Consider the following 21,069-nt stretch of genomic DNA (forward strand, 5'->3'; position numbering starts at 1 on the left):
GCCAGTGTGAATGCCAGTCACTCCCTCTGGGGCTCTTGCCTGCACAGCCTGGCAGGGAACAAAACAAAACACTCCATTTTTCTCATTTAATGTTAAGTTTGTAAATCTAATATTTGCCCCATCCTCCTCCTTCCAGCAGCAGTCAGCCCTGGGCAGGACTGGACAGCTCAAATAGCATTTCCCATGTTTTGCTAAAGAGGGGAAACAACATTTGCAGTTTGCGTATTGATAAAAGCAACTCCCAGCACCGTGACAATGGCCCAGTCAGACTGTGACCATTGGCAGGCCTGACCAGCCATTCCCCATGGGCTGGGCTGTAGGGTGAATCATGCATGGGAGGAGTGGGGCAGCGAGTTGTAGGAAGGGCTTTTCTGTAATGCCCAACGCTGTCATTTGTAAAGGCTTTATCTGAACAGGGTCTGATCCCAAATTGTTGTTCACAGCTTTGGAGAATTCGCACCTTTATCTTAGGCAGCTGGTGCCTGGGCACTTTTATAACATATTGTTTACAATGAGAGGTGACAGCAAATCATAAAAAGCAAATGCTGGAGGCCAGGAGCCTGTTAGCCAGGTACAAAAAATAAAACCACAGTGAGAAAAAACATTCCCCCACATATTTGGTATGAAACTTTCCCGTGCCCAGCTTGCACTGTGAGTGCATGACCTGCCACTACTCCTGCCCCTTGTCTCACCTGCTGAAAAGGGCTGCAGCAGAACAGACACGTCTTGGGTTGGAGGACAAGGACCTGGCCGCTGCTGTGCCTTTGCAAGTGATTGCATAGGAGCAGGTTGCTAGTGCATGGGGTGGCTTGTCAGTGATGGTTCCTTGGCCTCCACCGAACACTAACAGGAAATGCTCATCCCCCATCTAGCTGAATCAGTCCACAAAACACTGCAAGCTGATGCCAATGAGACAAGCAGAGCAAGCTTAGAAGGGAGGCAGAAGTAGCCAGGGAGCTGAATGAAGGGGCACCGGCCAAAGATATAGACCAATTTATTAATTATAGTATTTTTTACACTCATAAATAATCAAAATGAATGATGCCAATGGGAAGGGCCTCCCTTCTCCTTCATTCGCACGGAGCTGGAGAAAGCGTGTTTGCTGCATGAGGAGGTATGCAGGGGATGGCTGCAGAGTCACTGTCCCTGCAGAGGGCCAGAGAGAGGTGGGGCCTGCAGAGCAGGGTGCAGAGGAGCAGGCTGAGCATGGAATATCCCCATCGTCCCACGGGTCAGGATCCAGGAAGAGCTTCCCCTCCAGACATGGCAACCAGGGCCAAAGCTACACAAAGAGGGAACTCCTGGAGAAATTAGCCTTTTAAACAATATAAAGAACTTTCCCTCCAGACTGCCACGCATGGCTGAACCAACACCTTTCTGCACTCCTCCCTCACTCCTAGCACGGGCCCATCTGGGAAGGGCAGATACAGATGAATGCTGGAGAGTGCGGCTTTTTTGCAAAGCAGATGCCTCACCTTAGATGCTGAGATCATTTTCTAACCTCCAGGGTTTCCCCACAAGGCCCAGGGACAGCTGGTCTGTGCAGCACGAAAGGGTCTCTGAAAATTGCTGAGGAGGTTTTTGGTGGAAGCTCTTCAGTTTTGAAGAGCCTGGCTGCTCGGTCAGGAGCAATCAGCAGTCCAGCCGCTGGCTTGGGCATTGGAGCCCATGGGCATCAGGATCCCTTTTCTCAGACCCTATCTCAGGCTTTGCCCTCCACCCTCAAATCCCCAGTTGTCTGCTGGGTTATTCTGGCTCCAAGCCACACTCCAGACCAGCAGAGTCCAGGGGGCTCCAGGGCTAAGCCATGGTGACATTTCCTGTCAAGCAGAGCAGAACCACACCAGTCTTGGCTGGTAGCAGCTGGGCCCTTTCTATCGGTGTCAGTGAGATGACAGGCTTCAAACACAGAACAGTTCAGAGATGAAGCATCCTGAGCAAGGAGGCACCGAGGCAGGAGTCACTACATCCCAGGGAAGAAACATTCCCCATTCCCCACAAGCAGTTTGTGTGGAACAAGGGTGAGCTGAAACCTCCAGCAATGATTGCCCTTCTGGAGACAGGGCTTGGAACACAAAGGCCTGTTCCCAGAATTCGTGTGGGGAAGAGCGGTGCCAGGGTGTATGGGCTGCTTTGGAGGAGCATGTGTGTCTGGGGAAGAGGGGGAATTAACAGCAGTTTAATAGAATCATAAAATCAGAGGACAGGGCCCAGGAGGGTCCCATCCCCACTGCCTGGTAGGAGACAGGACAGAGGCAGGGGATGCGACGCAATCACACATTGAGCGGAGTGGAGGCAGCACTGACTCTGGCGGTGGGTGGTTTCCTGCTCAGGCAGCACTGAGGGGTTCCTGCATCAATGCGAGAACCAGTTCCATTGCACCCAGCGTGGGGCTACCTGCTGGGTGAATGAGGTGCAGCCAATGTCTTTCAGAGCCTCAGCTGCTGGCTCGTTGGCCCAGGATGGGGCTGGAATCATCTCTACCTGTTTCAAAGGCAGCTATTCAGGGAGTCTAGTGAGCCCCAGCTGGCCCAGGAACGCTCCTATACTGATCAATTACTAACCAAATGTCTCCATAGATACAAACCCAAGGGCTGTGCAGCCGGCTCCTGGTGGAATTAGTACGTGTAGCCCTTGCTGTAATGCTGGGAAGGGAGGCTCCCAAGATCCTGGCTGTAAGCAGTGTTCTCATCCAGGTGGGAGAGAGGAACTGTGTCTTCCTCGCTGATCTGCCGCTCAAACTCCGCTTTCAGGGTCGGTCGCTGATTGTCGGGGAAGGCCAGGGAGAAAAGGGCTTCAGGCTCACAAACGAATTTGTACACATAGCGCTCTCCAGCAACCTGCAGGGAGGAGACAAGGGGAAAGCTACAGTATCTGTCCCATGAACCCAGCATGCAGCTGTCTGCTCCCAGCAAACGACAGCACAGATGGGGATGGGAGCTGTTCAGTGGGGAACGAAAGGGACCCTGCAGAGCTAGGAAAGATCCCTGGCTCCTCTAGACCATCCTCATGTCACAAACGAGTTTTCACCACTTCCTCCAACATCCTCATTGGCTGCTGCTCTAGTGACACCTGGAATAGCTCCAGGGAAAGGTGACACCACAACCTGATGAGCAGGCAGGGCACATTGCAAGGCTCAGCTTTTCTCATAGTGGGCTGGAAATGGGAGGGATGAAGTATTAGATGAGGAGCAGGATGTGTCATGGGGTATCTTAAATTGCTGGACTTACAATGTATTTATGAGTCACGTCCAGGGTGCCCAGAGCTGTGGCTAGGCACCACTGTCAGCATTTTTCTAAATCTACCTGGCAGTAATGACACCACCAGCCTCCCTTGCCAGCTCCTCCCATGGCAGGTGTCCTGGCAGTTGCTATTTCTGGGGGCGCCTGTGATATGGCAAGCTCTTTCCAGATGGTCAGGAAGAAACGGTGCCTGCCTTGTGGGGCTCACATTCTGAAAAACTTTCGCCTCCCACCAGCCTCATTATTTTTTCTGTTCTGGACATTAATTCCTTGCTTGTCACTGCTGAGAGGGTTCTCCCTTGCTCCCCAATGCAGATGTAATGTAGAGAGAAAGAATTACACCTCCCTTTGGTCATCTCCCCTCAGATGCCTGGATTTAGCTCCTTCAGTTCCTTCTAGAAGCTCTTTTCTTTGCTTCCTGCTCTGTGAATGGAGGGCAAGGGAAAAGGCTGCAAGGAAGGAGGAAACCTCAGGAAGTTTGGGGGCTAAGAACTTGCCAGGAGCCAGCCAAACCTCCTATCACAAGCGAGACAAGTGTCAGTACAGGCATAGAATGAGGATCCTGTCACAAACTGACCTTCTGCATGATGCCCTTCTCATAATAGTAGCGAAGGGAACGGCTCAGCTTGTCATAGTTCATGGCTGGCCGGTTCTTTTGGAGACCCCACAGCCTGGCCACCTGCAGGACAAAACACCAAGGTGCATTAATGTCTGTGAGCTCTGAGGGAAGGAGCGCATGACAAGTGTGTATGTCTGTGTGTGTGTTTCTAGGGGGATGTTCTGGGTGATTCATTTTTGAGGGAAGAATGCTGCTCAAAAGGCAATAGAAACAATAATTTATAGCAGCCAAATAATGGAATAAAAATAATACATATAGCATCTTTTACATTTCACTACACATAACAAGAATGGCAAGGCTGATAAACAGAAGTTTCCTTTCAATAATGAAAGAATGTGTGTGTGCAAACATCCCCATGGCAATTGTACGGCTGGAATAATCCATCAGTGGGAAAACATTTTCACCAGCCAATTAATGACCTTCCTCAATCCCCACATTCTGACAGGAAGTAAGAGGGTTTGAGGAGCTGGGGAATCCTGGATGCTGCGTGGCTGATAAGAAGGTCACGTGTTACTACAATCTACATTCGAAGTGCTTGACATTTTTAGCAGGTGCCTATATATTGGTGGGGCATCCCCATATCCAGGGCAATACTGGGAAAGGGCCACGTCACATGAAACCATCTTCAGCCTTCAATGATGAGCACTAAATCATTATCCAAAAACGAGACTGAGAAAACTCTTGTAAACGAATGTTAATAGTGAAGTGACCCAGCAAAGTGACCCAACCCATCTGCACTGCATATGTTCGTAAGAGCCTGGAGATTAGCTACAGCAGCCACTAAACACAGCCATAAATCGGATCCTGACATTAATGGATGTTCCAGACATATTTCCCAGCTATTATCAGATTTTATTGCTCTGGTTGGAACATGGTAGCACTAGAAGTGATCTCTCTGTTAATTGCAGTTCGATTCCATCCATCCCCAGATTAGGACATGGTTTCTCCCAGATTTTTATTTAAAATGCTGTAATCAATGAGATCAATCAATCTCCTGCCCTGGAGCTCAGAGACAGCATGGGGCACAGAACCTATATGGGCCAGTCCAAGAGTAAAACCCCTTGGAAGGAGGAGACCAGCTGGGAAACTCACCAACTGCATTTCCCTTTAGCAACTCGGGGACCCTAGTGAGGAAGCTGTTGCAGGGGAAACTGCCAGCTCCTGTACCTGGGACCCACTGACCCAGACTGTTCATCTGCTCTTGAGTTCAGAGGGTGGCCATCATGAAGGCTGGGATTTTTGGGCACTCAGCTGCTGTGGCCTCCTCCTCTAAAGCCCCAGCCAGTGGTGATTCTCAGGGCAATTGGCAGGAAGGAGGCTTTACTGACACTGGGAAAGACCCTGCCCCCAAGGAATCTGCAGAATCCATAATTCGGCCCAGTGGTCCCTCTTTCCATGGGTAGAAGCTGAAGAGTCTTCACCTCTTCAGGCTCAATGAGCTTGAACTCCATCCCTCTGCCGGTCCAAGCGATGAAGTGGGAGTTGGTGGGATCATCCAGCAAAGCCACCAGGAACTGCCAGAGCTGAAGAGACCCCCGCCGCTGGTACAGGGGCCCTTCCCGGTACCCGCCCACTTCCTGCTTGATGTCTCCTGCAGAGAAGAACAAACACGAAGGGTTTTGCTATGTCCCTTCCATCGCCCTGCAGCATTTCTGCCTTTCATGAAGGGAGGAAGATGCAGAGAGGGCTTCTCGGTGGACACCCTAAAAGACAAATAGGCTCCAGGCTGCCTACAAAGTTAACTGCAGAGATGCTTGAGGACTACGCTCGTCTCACCTGCTGTTTGCCCAAGAGAAGATTCTGTCTAGAAAGCTAGAGCCCAGAGTGCAGCAGCAATCACACGACAAAGCAGCCTAAACAGTTGCTCTTTCTTTTTTAATTGGGAGGGACTGGGAGAGTTTTACTGTATTTCAAGGATCACTCCACAGTATAAATGCAGCAAGATCCTGCTGCACCGTGACATGGCACCTGTGCCCAGGGGAGCCCCATCCTCCAGAGCTGGGTGCTAAAGGAACCGGCTGCCCTCTGATTTCTGAAAGAACTTTGCAGAAATAGCATTTCAAACTAAATGTGCTTTTTCCCCAGCCTCACTGCCCCCTTCAGAAACTGCTCCCCACCTCCCTCTACTCCCACCTCCCAGGCCTGGGTAGTGGGGAATCATTAGCTACTTATTCAGGCCCAGACTCAGAACTGCTGTTAATGTGCAGACAGCCCAGCTGGCTCAGGCCCAGCATCAAAGCACGTTACATGATCTTCAGACAGAGCTGGCCCTTGGGGTCCCTAATGGGGTCAGGCAAATACCAAAGGGAATAAGGAGAAGAGGCTACGATTGTCTCTGAGAAATGCAGGTGCCAGAATTCTGGGCAGATGCAGGACCTGGCTTCTGGCATGAGGCATTTACAAGTTCAGGCTTGGCTTCCTGCAGCAGCAAAGCACATCTGAATGGTTTCAGCCTGTCTCATCTCAGGGCAACCCACACATGCTAACCCTGGTGTGGGTGGCAGGCTAAGGCCAAGCTCCATTACTGTGAGTGAGCCCGTGTCAGATGCGTTGCTGTCTGGCTGCAGAGTGTCATTAACAACCAACTAGTGACTGTAGGGGTGTGCAGGGAGCGAGGGGGGGGGGCACGGGTGGAATTATTGTCAACTGAAACAGGGTTGGTGAAGAGGCCAAGTGGTGCTGTGCTCAGGAAATGGAAATGGCAGTGATCTTGGCAAGAAGATCGGGGGTTGTCTGTGGCAACCTGAGTCTGTAATAGAGAGGCAATGCTGACTCGAGGGACTGGCCCCCAACTCCAACGACAAGGCCAGGAAGCAAAGGGCCACTGTCTGGGTGGTCTTGAACTCAACCCTGCAGAAATCCGCATATGTCAAGTGTTGCCCACCACGTTTCAGTCTGCACAGGAATGAAGAAGAGGAGGAATGCACCATTAAGTGTGGTGAGCTGGGTTCAGATGCTGAAATGTCTGTCTGCTGCTATGAAAGCTCAGAAAACAAACTCCCAGGAAGCACATCAGGCATGACTCATACATCCAGGTGCAGTGTATCCTAATGAATAGGGTCAAGGATTAAGCAGAGCTGGCAGTGTGCAAACACTGGCTCACATGGCTACATAGGACATGGGGTAACCTCATCCTACCCCAAGATTTGGAAGACACACAGGTTTCTCTCTGACCTTCAAATTTCTCCGGGACGACACAGACATCATCAGCAAATGGCCTCATCTGCTTGTTGTAGCCATAGCCTGGAAGAAACAGCAGCAGATGCAATCAGAGAACACAGAAAATCTGCAGCACCGGAGCGAGGTCCATTGCAGGAGCAGATGAAGAGGAGACAGAGTCAGGGGGGTTTCTTACCTGACGTCCCTTCGGTATTTGAATGGCTTGGGTACCCCTCAATGTTCATGTACATGGAAGGACAGCCAGGAACATCTACAGAATGAGCAAGACACACACATCACTGCAGAGCACAAAACCCATCAGGGCGGTCCTGCTCAGGGTCACAGCCTGAGGCCTGATGCAATCAGACCAACGACTTTGCTTGTGCCCCCCTAAGAGAAAACTGAGAGTCTAGATCCTGTCTCAGCTCCAGCTTAGTCTGGTTGTAGGGCTTGTCCTCTCATCACATTTCCAATAGCCATGGATTAAATTAATGCACAACTGTGATACCACCCAAAGCACTGTTTTCATCCACAGCGAAAGACAGAGAGTGGAAATATTAACATCGGTTACATTTGTTTGATATTTCTCCTTCATTTAGGGTTTAGGTTAACGTGACATTGGACTGTACTATGATTGAAGAGGGAGTTATGTTGCTACAGTGCAGCTACAGACTGCAGGGACACTGCTGCACATTGCTACTATGGACAGTCTGTTTTAGGTATATTGTTGCACGTGGCTGGAGTCTCATAGGTTTTAGAGACAGCTCTATGCAAAGATGGGGAGGTCTCATGAGCATCAGAGAAAGCAAGAAGGTAAAAACAAGATGGGTGTGAAAGCGGTCAGTGGCGGCTGTTAAAGGTTCCCTCCTGCACATACTGTATGACTGGGTATTGTAGCTTACACCCTAATTTTCCAGCCCCAGCTGGGATGGGGGAAGTATCTGGATGTTTTGGAAGAGTTTTCTCATGTCTCTGGTGTCCTCTTGTTTAATGCAGTTGCCTTCAGTGCTGTGCTGCTGACGCTAAGGGCACTGGGGTACACTTAGCTGACTGCAGTCTGCATTGTACATTATTACAGACATAAACTAGTCTCATGCAAGCCATTCTGCTGGAAGCAGCATCCTTTTTATCCATGTCTGGGACAGAGGCACTCACTGAGGGGTAGTGTCCCCATGGCCAGAGAGGTACAGTCAGAACCCTGTTGGGAGATTTGATTGAATTTATTTTTGCTAAGGAAAACCAGTCCAAAATGGCCATTAAAATGCCAGGAGACTGAGAGCAACCTTTTCTCTTCAAAGGGGGAGTGGTCTAGTGTGGATCAGGGCAGCATGTGCCCAAACCTTGGGCAGGAGTCTGCTGGAGAATAAGCTTTTCACTGAGGGAACTAACTTAATTCCCTGACTTGTTGGGTTCACAAAAAGCAGCCCTCTTTGGAGATTATTCATAAACATTTCTATAGTGCTGCAATCACTCTGAGACACCAGGGCTTCACCATCCCTTATTTGCCCCAGGATGCTTGCAGTGTGGGTGCCAGAGACAAGAGGAAGATAGTGAGAACAGCTGATGAGAAAGTTCTGCTTAGCCCAGCAGACAGGGACTCAGCTCTCTATTTATGCCTCTATGCTGGAGTGGCTCCCACCATCCAGTTTGGTGTTAGTAGCACAGGTCTGAAAGAAAAGATTTGTTTCGCAGAACAAAGCTGGTTTATGTGGTCGATTTAACCTCCAAACCAGGGAGTAATTTCTCATTGTCGCTGACTTGCTCCAGGCAGCCGTCAGACAGTCACACACCAGCTCCTGTTACCAGCCACCGGCTGATGTCAGCTGCCTATGAAAGGAAAGCATGTGGTGAAAGCCGACACCAGCGCCAGCCCAACTGGGAGCTCAGCTCCTTCCCGAGCCCTCCATTTTGTGAATGAAATTCCTCCGACTCCATTCAGAGGAAGAGAAGCAATTTGTACCGCGCTGCAGGGAGGGAGGGCGCACGGTTCAAGGTCATGTAATGCAATCCCTGGCTCTGGGGAGGAGTGCGCCACTCCTCTAGCCTTTGAAGGTCACTCACGCAGGAAGTAAGTCTCTCGCTGCAGGGACCAGGCTGTATTCTCTGTTCTAGTTCCAAGCCATTTGACTCCCCTCTGCTGCTGGTGACAAAGGGATTTCTGGTCCTTGTGTAACGGAGTCAAGCCTGCAGAGCGCTAAACAGAAAGTAGGGGAGCTTGCAGCGCACACTGGCCCTGGGTGGGAAAACCGCTTTCTGCAGAACCCACTTGCTATTCCCTCTGGCCACTGCTGCCTCCTCGGTGACCAAAGCTCTTTCCTAAGAGCTAGGACATCCCATTTCCTCCCTTGGGGCATGGGGACATATCATCTGGATATCCGTCCCTGCCGCATAGGTCACCAATACCCCTAGCTTATTTAGGGATTTGTAGCAGCCACCCATCAGCGCAGTATCTGAGCGCCTTCCATGCAAAACAGAGAGCAACAGTGAACTCTCTGTGGTCTGCACTAACAAGTGCCCTATTTCTGATCCATCTTATGACGCAAGAGCAAGTGAATGACACTACGAGTACCTTTCCCAGACTCGGTGTAGTTCGAAAGCTTGCCTCACTCACCAGCAGAAGTTGGTCCAATAAAAGATATTACCTCACCCACCTTGTCACAAGCACAAGGGGACACATGAAACTGCTAAAAGGGAATCCTTGGGGGCTTTTTTTTTTTAAACACAGTGCATACTTAGCCTGTGGAACTCACTGCCACATGATATTTTTGATGCCAAGAGCTGAGCGGGATTTGACATTTATGCGAATCATGAGAATATCCAGAGTTACATTTAAAAAGACACAGATTTATAAGGGTGTTAAACACTTCTTCAGGGCATGAACCGACTTCTAAGTGCCTCGGGGCAGGGGCAGATTATTCCATAATTGCCCATTATAGGGTGTCTTACATCACTCGCTAAAGCATCTGGTGCTGGGCACTGTTGCAGACAGGAGCCTGGCTAGATGGCCTCCATGTCTGATCTGGAGCAGCCATTCCAGTGTTGTGATGTGAGGCACACACACAGTTCTGTCCCCTCGGTATTTTGTCACTTATTCATTCACTGGGGACTTGGGATTGGTGATTGTGCATTGCTGGGGGAGGGGTGTGAGGACCACAGGGCACCCCTAGGACACTTCAAGTAAGCAGAGAAACCAGATGTGAGTGACCCCACACTGACCGTGAACAGGGCTCCTTCTTTCGAGGACTCACCCTTAGACTCCAACCAGGACATTGCTCAAAATACATCCAGAAGGCAAGAGTCCTGCTTGAAGTTCCCAGAGATCAACGTAGCCTGGCCAGCTGCCAAAGCTTTTCTGCAGATCACAAGAGTCAGAGCGCCTACCAAGAAACATTCTCTAATCTTTTTAAGAAAGCAAAAGTTATTTATTATTGCTGAGAGCAGGCAGATTGTGGGGCATGGCCCAAAGACTGAATATGGGACTTGCGCTTTTTTCTAGGGTCTGTGCCACCCAGTCAGAGTGCAAGGCTCTTCCACGACGCCTTACAAATTTGGCTGAAGACGAACCCAATCCTGCATTGCAGATAGAGTTTTGCCATTGATCCCAATGGTCCAGGATCATCCCACCCCTCCAGGGTTGTGTGCAGCACAGAACCCCCTGGGGCTGGGCCTCTGAGCAGGCAGGACATGGCAGCATTGCCAATACTGCCAGGCAGTTCCAGTGTTTCACTGGAAACTGGCAGGGCAGCAGTCCATTTTCTAAGCAATTATGGGCTCATCATCATCTCAAAAGCAGCTGCTTTCCAAAGATCCTCCACTGTATCATTTAGGGAGAAAGGAATTTGCTCCACCAAGCCCTAGTGGAATGTCCTGCATGATAGGCCAACTAGGCCTAGACAGAGAGATTACGCTTCTTGGCCTCCATCTCTGGCCCTTCACCACTTAAGACTGTCAATAACAGGTAGTAAAGAACACGAATTATTGTGCATTAGTCTTCATTAATTTCCCAGCTCTGAGGGCCTAGAGAACCTCTGGCAGGGCAGCATTCCTGTAACTAGGGTTCAGGCCCAGGGGGAAGGGAGGCCACACCCTGACTCTTTGAGATGTAAGCTTAGGCTTCAGCGAAGGGTAGAGGACACACATGGGGAGCCAACCCAGTGATCTGTAATCCCACCCAGACCCTCTGGGATGCTGTGTCCCTTTCCCTTTGGGGCAGGCAATATGTCATCCTATGTGTTTATGCAGCACCCAGCACAATAGGGTCCCGCTCTTTGAGCAGAAGCCCTAGGCAATATTAAAATAGAAATAATACATTAACAACATAAATTCCTACTGGGCAGCTGCATCTGAGGGATTCTCCTTCTACAGCCTGGAAAATCAGAAAATCCAAGGGCAGAATGAGTCATTCTGATCATCTAGTCTGATGTCTGGCATAGGCCAGGCCAGAAAACCTCATCCACAAATTTCTGCATCAAACCTACCAATTCTGGCTGAGCCGGAGCTTCTCTTTTAGAAAGACCCACTCTTGACTTCAAGCCTTCACATGAGGGAAAATCTAACCATTGGAACAATTTACCTAGGGACATGGTAATCACCCTCCCCGACAAAGTGCGTGCTTTTTTCCAGGTGGAATTTGTCTAGCTTCAGTTTCCAATCAGTGTGTTGTTATGCCTTTTTCTGCTAGATTAAAGAGCCATCTACTGTCAGAAATGTTTTCCTTGAGCAGGTACTTGTAGACTGTGATCAAGTCACCTCTTAACCATCTCTTGGATAAACTAAACAGATTGGGCTTCCTGAGCTTCTCACCAAGGCATGTTTTCCAGACCTTGAATCATTCTTGTAGCTCTTTCCCTCATGCTCTCAGGAAATCTCCCTCAGGCTCAGAGGACATGAAAATGGGGAAGGAAGGTTTCCCAGGGGAGAGGGAGGCTGTCAGCCAAAGCGTCTGTGCTCGGCTGCTCCACAGTACGGCAATGAAAAGCTAGAACAAAAATGCTACTGCAAAATCTATGAAAATGCCCATGAGAAAGTGCCCCAGGAGCTAGCTCACCCAGCAGCATCTGGCTTGCATGTGTGGTTTCAGACAGGATAATTCTCCAGCCCTACCTGAGTCATATGCATAGTCTGTGTGCTCCTGCTTGATCACCACACCCTCTGGGTACCGGTGGCCACTGCTGCCCCCCATCTGGCTTGCCTGCTCATACATCGGGTCATGGTACTCCTGTTTAAAGCCTTGCTGATGGTACTGTAGGCAGGGCTCGGACATCTGGCGCTGGTAGGCAACTGGTGCTTCTCGGCCCATGCCCTGAGAGGAGGGGAAGGAACGGCACATCTCCGTAGGTGGCTGGTAGATGGAGCTAAAATGGGGGGAAAGAGCCAATGTGGTGACTGCTTTCCCTAATCACAAACTGTTCTGGACCCATGTGCAGTGGTAGGAGGAACAAGGATTTAGGGGGTTGTGTCTTAATCAAGAGAGAATCCCATGCTCTAGCAAGGAAAGGGCACCACTGCAGAGTATTCCCGGGGGCTGTTGCACAGCCGTAGGTCATATAGTATCTGCAGCTATAGAGGTGAATGGGCTTCAGCCAATAGACTTCCCCACATGGGCACCAGGCAGCAGCTTTGGACCCAGGCTGGTAACACGAGGGAAAGTTTTTGATTGCTGGAAAGAGACAGCTTTGATTCAGATACAGCTTTGGGGAGGGCAGGGCAGCCCCTTTGGTTGGAGGCTGTCCCCCAGCTTTGTCACTGCTGTAGTCACTCACCTGTGTTCCATGAGGTATCCACGGCTGGATGTGGGTTGGGATGGCCCCCGAGGGCTCAGGAAGCTCCTGTCCTGTCTAGGGAAATGTTGAAGCGGTGACTGTATCGGGGTTCCTGGGTTTGGGGACTTGAGTCCAACTTGTCTGGTTTGGTCATAGGCACTGGGACAGTCAAACAGATATTGGAATATTACAATCTCCTGACAGCGACCCATTCCATTCACCTGGGGGAGAACGTGCCACAGGCAGTCACATTGCACCTTTCGGGCGTCACTTGGCAATGCAGCACTCTGAGTAAACTTCTCTCTTTGGTTGATCAAACTAATGGCACTTTACAGAGCAAATCAGAGGACCAGGCCTGTGTGGTGAATTGCTTACAGTGCAAACCCGAAGAAGTGCGGAGGAATGGTGGGGAGGTCAGTACAGGGAGGAGCTGGGGAAGGGAAGGATGAAGGAGGAGAGGGAAAGTATTTGGCAGACGAGGGAAATTGTTCTAAGCATCAGGGGCACCCAAGACACCAATAAGGAAAGGCAGGGAGGCCGTGCAGGGATTGAGGATGGGTACAGCAGAGAGCTGTTTCATTTGAACAAGTAACTTTGCTGGCACTGATTTTCTAGGGCGTAAACTATACTGTACAATAAACTAGGGTATGACCAGGCTGCTGGGGTGCAGCATTAAATGGGAAATAACCCATCAATCAGCTTGCACTAGCATGTCAGCACAGACCCAGCAACTCACCATAACATATTGCAGTAGCATGCTCTTATCTTTAGTTACCCTTCCCTCCTTCTTGCATGCGTGCGGCATTACCTGGCGTACAGGCACCGCTCGCCATTGCGATACCGAAATGGCTGCTTATGGCTGCAGGACAGTGCTGGGTCAGAACAGGGACTCTGTGGCTCCTTCTTGACTTTAGCAGGAGGGCTGTGTAAAGCTACTGAGAGAGAGAAATAAACAATCAAGTCAGAACTCCCGGTCCTGGAGAGAAGTTATTTGTGTCAGCCGAGAAACTAAAGGCAGCTGAGACACACACACACACACACCCTACCTGCCCTACTCACCTGGCTGCAGGTGAAACAGAATAATAATGGGTGCAAACCTGTTCTCTGGAGTTTCCCAAGCTCTCTCCCAAATACCCACTCTACCCCTTTGTTTGCACTAGCTGTGGTCACTCAGAATATTTAGTTAGGTTCATACTGTGCCCTTACCCTGAGAGAAGCTAATCTAGGGAAGAGATTATGTGTACCGTGAAAGTCCAGGGCAGTCTGCGAAGGAGGGCGAGCAGGTTTATGCTAAATGTGTTCAGGACTTGGGCAGGGGAGAGGTGACAGGGTGTGTGTGTGTCCAACTATTCTGTATTAGAACCTGAAGGGCGATACAGTCATATTCTGCTTTTCAACATCTAAAACCCAAGGTCTGGCTTTGCATCATGCAAACCACCCTGTCAGACTCACATAGGTGTTAACAGTGTGTTGTGAGTAACATCACCATCTCATCACATCTAGCCATACTCTACTGGCCCAGTCTCATGATGTACATTTCATGATATGCTAGTTTGTCCTGTAGGACAAACAATGTAAGATGGTTACCATAGAAACAGCTACACTGGCTGCTGAAGGATGTCCGTAGGGAAATCTTATTACACTTATTGAGCCATCTTTGCTGCTTAGTGCTGTACAAATGCAGCAGAAAATGAGGACTAATACTTTCGAGAGTCCCTAAGTGACTTAGCAGGCTACATTCCATTTTCAAGTGACTTAGACAGTTGAGTCTAATCATCGCTCACTTTCAATGAGAGTTCAGCTTCTAAATTACCTAGGGGCTCTTGAAAACGTTATCCAAGTCTGTGCCCAAAGGTCACACAGGACCATAGAAATATCACACAGGACCATAGAAATCACAGGTCAGAGGTCAAAGCTGCCAGTGCTAGGGATTTTTGGTTTTCTATTTGGAAGATTAAAACCCCTTCCTAATGAGCAGTAGCAGCACGATGCCACTTTGTAACATTAGGGATTTCAGATTATCTCCTGGGAACCGGCTAAATGCAACCACACAGGTCACTCACACCCACAGCACATTACACAGCAGCTGCAGACTATGTGACATTTGACAGCATGGATTCAGACAACATACAACAATTAGGGATGTTCCCCGGTGCCCTCTCACAGAAAGACTGCTCATGGAACTAAGCGGAGAAGATATTTATTGCGAAGGAGGTATGAACACTGCTTCCCCAACACCCTCTTTTTTGAGTTTTAATTGGCTATTTAGAAAAGAAAGCAGTGCAGGCCACACAGGGTTCTGGGTGCCAGCTCTCTGGAGAAAGGCCCAGTGCAGGCTGGTAAATGTTTGCCTAATGAGTGACAGCTCAGCAAAGCACTGTATACTTTAATGTCACATAATAAGTTTGCCAATGTTGCATTGCATCTTAGATCCTTAGGAAATACTCTTTATCCAGAATCTGATACAAACCAACAACCCCTCACTGACAATAATGGCAAAGAAAGGGGTCAGGCTGAGCCAGAAGAGTTTCCTTCTAGTGCGCAATAAAGAAGGAGGCCTCCAGTTGGCTGTCTGTACAAAAGGAGATGCCACTTTGGAAGCCCTGAGTTGTGGGTTTGTATCAGTGGACAATACAATGGGTTAAATGAGGCCCTGTAGAGTTGGAGCGGGGTTACTCATACATTCATAGACTCCAAAGCCAGAAGGGCCCACTGGGATCATCTAGCCTGACCCCCTGTATAACACAGGCCAGAATAAATATAATTTGTAATGAAATAATTTCTACAGCAGATCTTTTAGAAAAACATCCCATCTTGATTTACAAATGGTCAGTGATGGAGAATCCACCTTGGTAAATTGTTCCAATAGTTAATTACCCTCACTGTTAAAAATGTACACATCATTTCCTGTCTGAATTTGTCTAGCTTCACTTTCCAGCCATTGGATTGTGTTCAACCTTCCTTTGCTATCTTGAAGAGCCCATCAACAAGTATCTGTTGCCACTACGGTACTTATAGATGACAGTCAAGTCAACCTGAACATTCTCTTTGTTAACTAAATGGATTGAGCTCCTTTGAGCCCAGCACTATAAAATAGGTTTTCTAATCTGATTTTCTACTCAGGGCTGGAGAAGCCCAGCTACATCACATGCAGTCCACCCCTCAGGGACCCAGTGCTCCCAAGTGTTTTGCGCAGTCTAATTTTCAATGTGCCACCACTTCTTTGAACAGGCTATAGCACATCACACATCAGCAGAAAGGACAAGGCTACCTCTGTACACAAGTACCTACATTTCTGCACCCCACTCAGCCTCCAACAGATCAAGCACCTGCCACGTTACTCCCAGTTTCTGCAGCACTGGTGTGCTGGGTTGTGGCGATTTTTGTGGTGGACTTGGCTTCCTTCCATGTTGTGGGAGGGACAAGGAAAAACAATCAGCTGGTCTGGTCCAACCTGCCAGGCTGCCAGGGGGTGAACTTGCAGAGGAGATGCAGTAGCCTACCACAGGAGTGTGTGCGCAGACCAGGGTGATGGGGGGTGGGGTGGTGAGTGATGGGGGGTGAGGAGCATGTTACTGCATGAAGCATTATGGAAAGGTATAGAATCACAGAAATGTCAGCCTGGAGGGAACCTCAAAAATCATCTAGTCCATATTCCTGAGCTGAGGCAGATCAAGGAAACCTAGACCTTCCTTGACTGGAATAATAATATTCCATAATGCTAACTGTAGGACGTAATTTAGGCCCTGGGGAAATCGTTGGTTTTAGAGGTTTGTTGTTCAGTCAAGAAGGGGGATGGAGGGCATGGCTGGGTGCAGGGACAGCTCCTTCCTTCCTTGCACTAATATTTGGAGGAAGGGCTCTAAGGAGGGGGCAGAATGCCTTTGGGAAGATCAAGCTCCAGGGGCCTGGGCCTGGGCCTGGGCCTGGGCTGGGCTGGGTTCTGTTCACATTCGTTTCCTTTGCGTTCACATTACAAACATTATTCCTCAAGGAACAGCGTTGAGGCTGCGACTGTTTTTTCTGTTAAGTCGTTCCACCTGCTCCCAGGGGTGACAAAGCTGTGCCTGATGTCTGTGCAGCCCAGCTGATGACAAGGGCTCGCAGCTGCACTATCCTTCCCTAGCAAGGAAGGATGCTCTAGTTTTCAGGGCACTGGCCTAGGGCCCAGGAAACCTAGGTTCAATTCCTAGCTCTGCCACACACTTCCTTTGTGGCCGTAGCCAGTCACTCAGCCTCTCTGTGCTTTGCTTCCTATCTGTACGATGGGAATGACAGCCCTGCCATGCTGAAATGGGAGCGTTATGAGGATGGATACTTTCAGGACTGTGAGGTGCTAAAGGAATGGGGGCCAGACAAGTATCTTAGATAGACAAGGCCACGTCTCTGGAGTGAGACTTTCAGCAGTTTAGGTCCAATGACATCACAGTGCTTTGCAGTTCTGTAACCTCTTTCAGGCCAGGATCCTGAGCCAACAGGTAAACTGTGTGGCCAGTCTCTGTTGTTATCCCCGTTGTGCAGACACATATGCTGAGCTGCAGAGATTTGTGAAGTGCACACACTGAATCAGTGGCAGAATTAGGTACATGAGGAACTCCGGGCTACCAGTCTCTTACCTTAACGATTAAGCCACATTCACTCCCAGAGCCAGGAATAGAAATGGGGTGTCAGGTCCCTCTTCTAACCACTAGGAGATACTCCCTACTGAAGTTAAATGTATTTAACCCTGATGCCTTGAATAGTTTGTGATGTGGGTTAACACTTCAGCTGCGAGGACGTTAACCAGGCAGTTGTAGGGAAGGCTGCAATTCTCTCTATTAGATGGATGGGAGCTCCACAGCTGGCTCTCAGCAACTGCTTGCATCATTTCCAGTCTCAGGGTTTCCTTTGTGGAATCTCCTCCACTCTAGCAGCCTTGCCCATGAGCTGTGGGTGTCAAAGCCAGAGTCTCTGGCAGTGAGCCAGTCTTTGCTGCTACAAGTTACAGAGTCAGATTAATAAAGGCTTAAGTGAAGTCAGAAGAATCAAGGAGGGAATCTCATAATGCCTAGCTTACACGAGCCGTCAGTGAAGAAGCCAGGCTATTCTGTCCCATCTTCATCGTTTCAGCCTGTGGCTGTGGCCTGATGCAGGCGGGAAGAAATATTTCTGAGCTGGTTAGAATTTAATGAATAACAAACGTGGGTTGCAGTTTACAGGGTCAGGAAGTGGGATGCGGATATTGTTACTTCTTATGCATAATTAAATCCAGCAGGGAGCAAAACCTCTTTACAGGCTTTTCTGAGGCGCTTGTTCCAGACTGAGGGCCATATGCAGCTGCAGGAACAAGGTAAGCACCTTCTGACTTTGCCTCTGCTGCTGCCTTCACTGGACGTAGAAAGGAAAGGGCGGCATGGGTTTTGCCCTGTTTTGAACATTAAACAAGGAAAGGGGAGAAAGGGCATAAGAAGTGGAGGAGTTAGGCACAGAGAGATGTGCACGCTTACACCTGCTCTATAGTTGGTCCTCACTCACCAGGTTCATTCCTAGTTAAAAATTCCATCCACTCTAGCTGATACTATGTCACCTAGGGGTTTGGGTGCTCATAATCTCCCTCAAACCTAGGCAGGGTTCAGTACGGATCTATGAATGGTTCAGACCCTTGCTCGGTTTATTTTAGCACTAAGTAACCTGAGAAGTTAATGTGCCAGTCAGTTTCATGCCAGACCCTTTGCCAAAGGCAGATAGCTCTCCCTGAGATGAGCTATGCTGACTGATTTGCTTCACTCTGTCCTGGGGGATTATGCTGCGCACTCTGCTCTGTAGCAGCTGGTGAAGGGAACAAGACTTACTTCACCCCTACAACAGGGGGTCAACGTTAATTCTGAAATTCCTAGTGCCCCTGAGGTGGGAGAACAAGCCAACTCACCCACTTGGGACTCCCCCCAGGAATAACAAGAACAGGCTAAGTTTATTGCCAATAGTTGCCCAGTTTTTTATTTCCATCATTCTCTCACCTGGCACCTTTGCTCTGCAGCTGCACAAGGAGGCACCTTTGAGCACTTCCTGGAGCCTCACTAAGCAGCAGTCGCCTGGACATTGCGAGCCCACCAGGACATCGGCTTGGTGTTTTAAATATCTAATGTTTTAGGCACTAACTTTCCTATTTTCATGAAGAGTTATAGCTGGAAAGAATTCTTGGAAGCAGCTCTGCTGTCAGTTACAGCAACCTAAAGCTGGAGCCGCTATATTGTGTTACTCCAGGTTTGTGCTATTGTAGCTGAAAGCAGAGCTGGCCCTTGGTGTTTCTCTTCTACTCTGTGAGATGCTACAGAGGTTGCCCTGGACTCCCGATGAACAACCTTCCTGGGGTAGAAGTGGGTTGTTAGCTGCGATAGGGTGGCTCACCCCTTATGGGCTGGAGGGCTGGAGTGAGCCTGTCCTGATTACAGAATGAGCCACACCTGGGAGTGATCAGGTGCCTCCTTACAAAGAGCAGCAGGAAGCTGCTATGAAGGAAGGCAGGTGGGGAAGTGGCAGAGAGATTATGAAAGGTTCCTGCTGGGGAGACCTTGAGCCTAAGGGGTCTGTGAGCAAGGAACTGCAGCAAGCAGGAGGTTCCTGCTAGAGATCTTGACTGAGAGAGGGGTTTGGGCCTGGAAGCTGGAGGGAGGCAGGCTGAGCTTCAGCCAGGTAAAGCCTGGGAGTACTAGGCCTGGCTTGTACTAGAGACTGCCTGGGAGAAGGGTTTGGGCCTGGGAGGCTGAGTTATAGCCAGGAAAAGCCTGGGAGACGTTGACCTAGCCTGGGATCTAGCTCTGGGAACTCCCTACATAAAGGGTGAGAGTGCTTGATTGAAGTGGGGTGGAAGCCTGGAGGCCCAGGAAGTAGGGACTCACTAGCTGGTACCCCAGGAAGTGAATGGACTGCAAGTTATGAAGGGGCTCTGCTGAGGGGAGAAGTTGGTAGCAGGGCACAGCAGAGAGCCCGCTGGCCACAAGAGGGGAGGCTCAGGAGGTGGCTGGCTCTGTTACGGTGGCCTAGGGGTAAAATATTGGCTAGTGATACAAGAGGTCCTGGGGTCCAGTCCCAAATAAGCGCTCTTTGTGGATGTGAGATGTAGGCCCCTCAATGTCAATAAGCAGGCAGCCGCATCCAGGAGTGGAGAGGGGGCCGTGAACGTCTAGGCCATAGCTGGCCACTGCCCTGAACAAATTAATTCTCAATGAGAGGCACACGGAGCCCCCCTAGATGCTTCACGCCCCTCACCTGCTCTGGCTGTCAGCCCAGGTCAGAAGAGCCCATGGGCTGGACTCTCACATCACTCCTGACCCCCAAGGGATCCAAACTGTCAGGTAGAAATCCACACAAATAAATACAGCTGCAACAGCAGGGAGGCTCTTATTGTTTCTGGCTCCCATTCCTTATTGTTGCGGGCTTGATCTTACAGCCAAACCCAAAGCTTCCATCAATCACAGTGGAATGGCATGCTCAGGAATAGCTCCTTGCGCAGTCCAAACGGAGAACAGGAGCGAGTCCATCCCCCCACCCCCTCCACGGAGCCTGTCCCACACCTGGGAGAGATTCAGTGTCCAAAGCATGACATCTGTGCAAACAGTGCAGGTCCGGGGGCAGAGGAGAAAGGTCCCTTTCCATAGCTCTGAAACACTCCTTTTCCCCTTCTGTCTGTGACAGCTCAATTCGTTTTACAGAGTAAACAGAAACTATAGAACCAGCCGCAAAAATGCTGCTGTCTAGGGAGAGAAAAACCCCACTCTGCCCAGTACACTGAACTCCATTCAAGCCTCACGAAGCACAGTGTGTTAAGAGCGGCCAACCCTTTCCGGCCCCTAATAGCTGGAACAGGCTATCACATTACAACTGGCTCATTCATTCAGAATGAAACATGGGACCAGCCGTCTCCTCAGCTCCAGGTCAGTGGGAGGAAGAACGAAGTCATGTGACTTAGCAGGCACGCTGGGCCAGTGCTGCAAAGCCAAATCACAGCGAGACAGGCAAGAGGGTTGCAATTCGAAAAAGGGCTTTGTCCTTTTTTTTCGTGAGCAGAACCAGAAAGGGGGAGGCAGAACCCAGTCTTCATACCGATGGGGGGAGAGGAGCATTGTCTCGGGAAAAGCACTGAGCTGTCTGGAAAGGTTTTAAACATCCATCTTCCTCTGGTCTGAGTACTCTGAGGCATACACAGTGCAGGGGATTGGGGAGGGGGGAGTGGGCTTCCTGTAGCTCTGACACGCTAGGTGAAATTCAGGCTCTGGGCTCTCCCAGCCAGCCTGGAACACAGACTCAC

The 21,069-nt window shown here is 49.8% G+C and overlaps 1 protein-coding gene across 2 annotated transcripts in view; it reads right to left on the reverse strand.

The window, feature by feature from the left end:
- Positions 1–336: 336 nt before the first annotated feature.
- The window catches only part of ETV4 (ETS variant transcription factor 4), a 38,414-nt gene continuing 17,681 nt past the window's right edge, over positions 337–21,069 (reverse strand). Inside the window, exons 4-12 of one of the 2 annotated variants that reach the window (XM_067541428.1) lie at positions 13,591–13,717; positions 12,783–12,941; positions 12,124–12,374; positions 7,217–7,291; positions 7,036–7,104; positions 5,283–5,452; positions 3,820–3,921; positions 2,588–2,840; positions 337–1,282 (exon numbers count right to left, since the gene is read on the reverse strand). In XM_067541428.1, coding sequence (XP_067397529.1) covers positions 2,619–2,840; positions 3,820–3,921; positions 5,283–5,452; positions 7,036–7,104; positions 7,217–7,291; positions 12,124–12,374; positions 12,783–12,941; positions 13,591–13,717 — 1,175 coding nt within the window. In that variant the 3' untranslated portion in view covers positions 337–1,282; positions 2,588–2,618. Of the gene's footprint in view, positions 2,841–3,819; positions 3,922–5,282; positions 5,453–7,035; positions 7,105–7,216; positions 7,292–12,123; positions 12,375–12,782; positions 12,942–13,590; positions 13,718–21,069 lie in introns of both variants that reach the window. The other variant, XM_067541427.1, reaches the window with a different exon arrangement.

The sequence above is a fragment of the Emydura macquarii genome, unplaced genomic scaffold, assembly GCF_026122565.2.
Source record: "Emydura macquarii macquarii isolate MOO-44397 ecotype Brisbane River unplaced genomic scaffold, CSIRO-AGI_Emac_v2 contig_629, whole genome shotgun sequence".
In the NCBI taxonomy this organism is placed as follows: domain Eukaryota; kingdom Metazoa; phylum Chordata; order Testudines; family Chelidae; genus Emydura; species Emydura macquarii.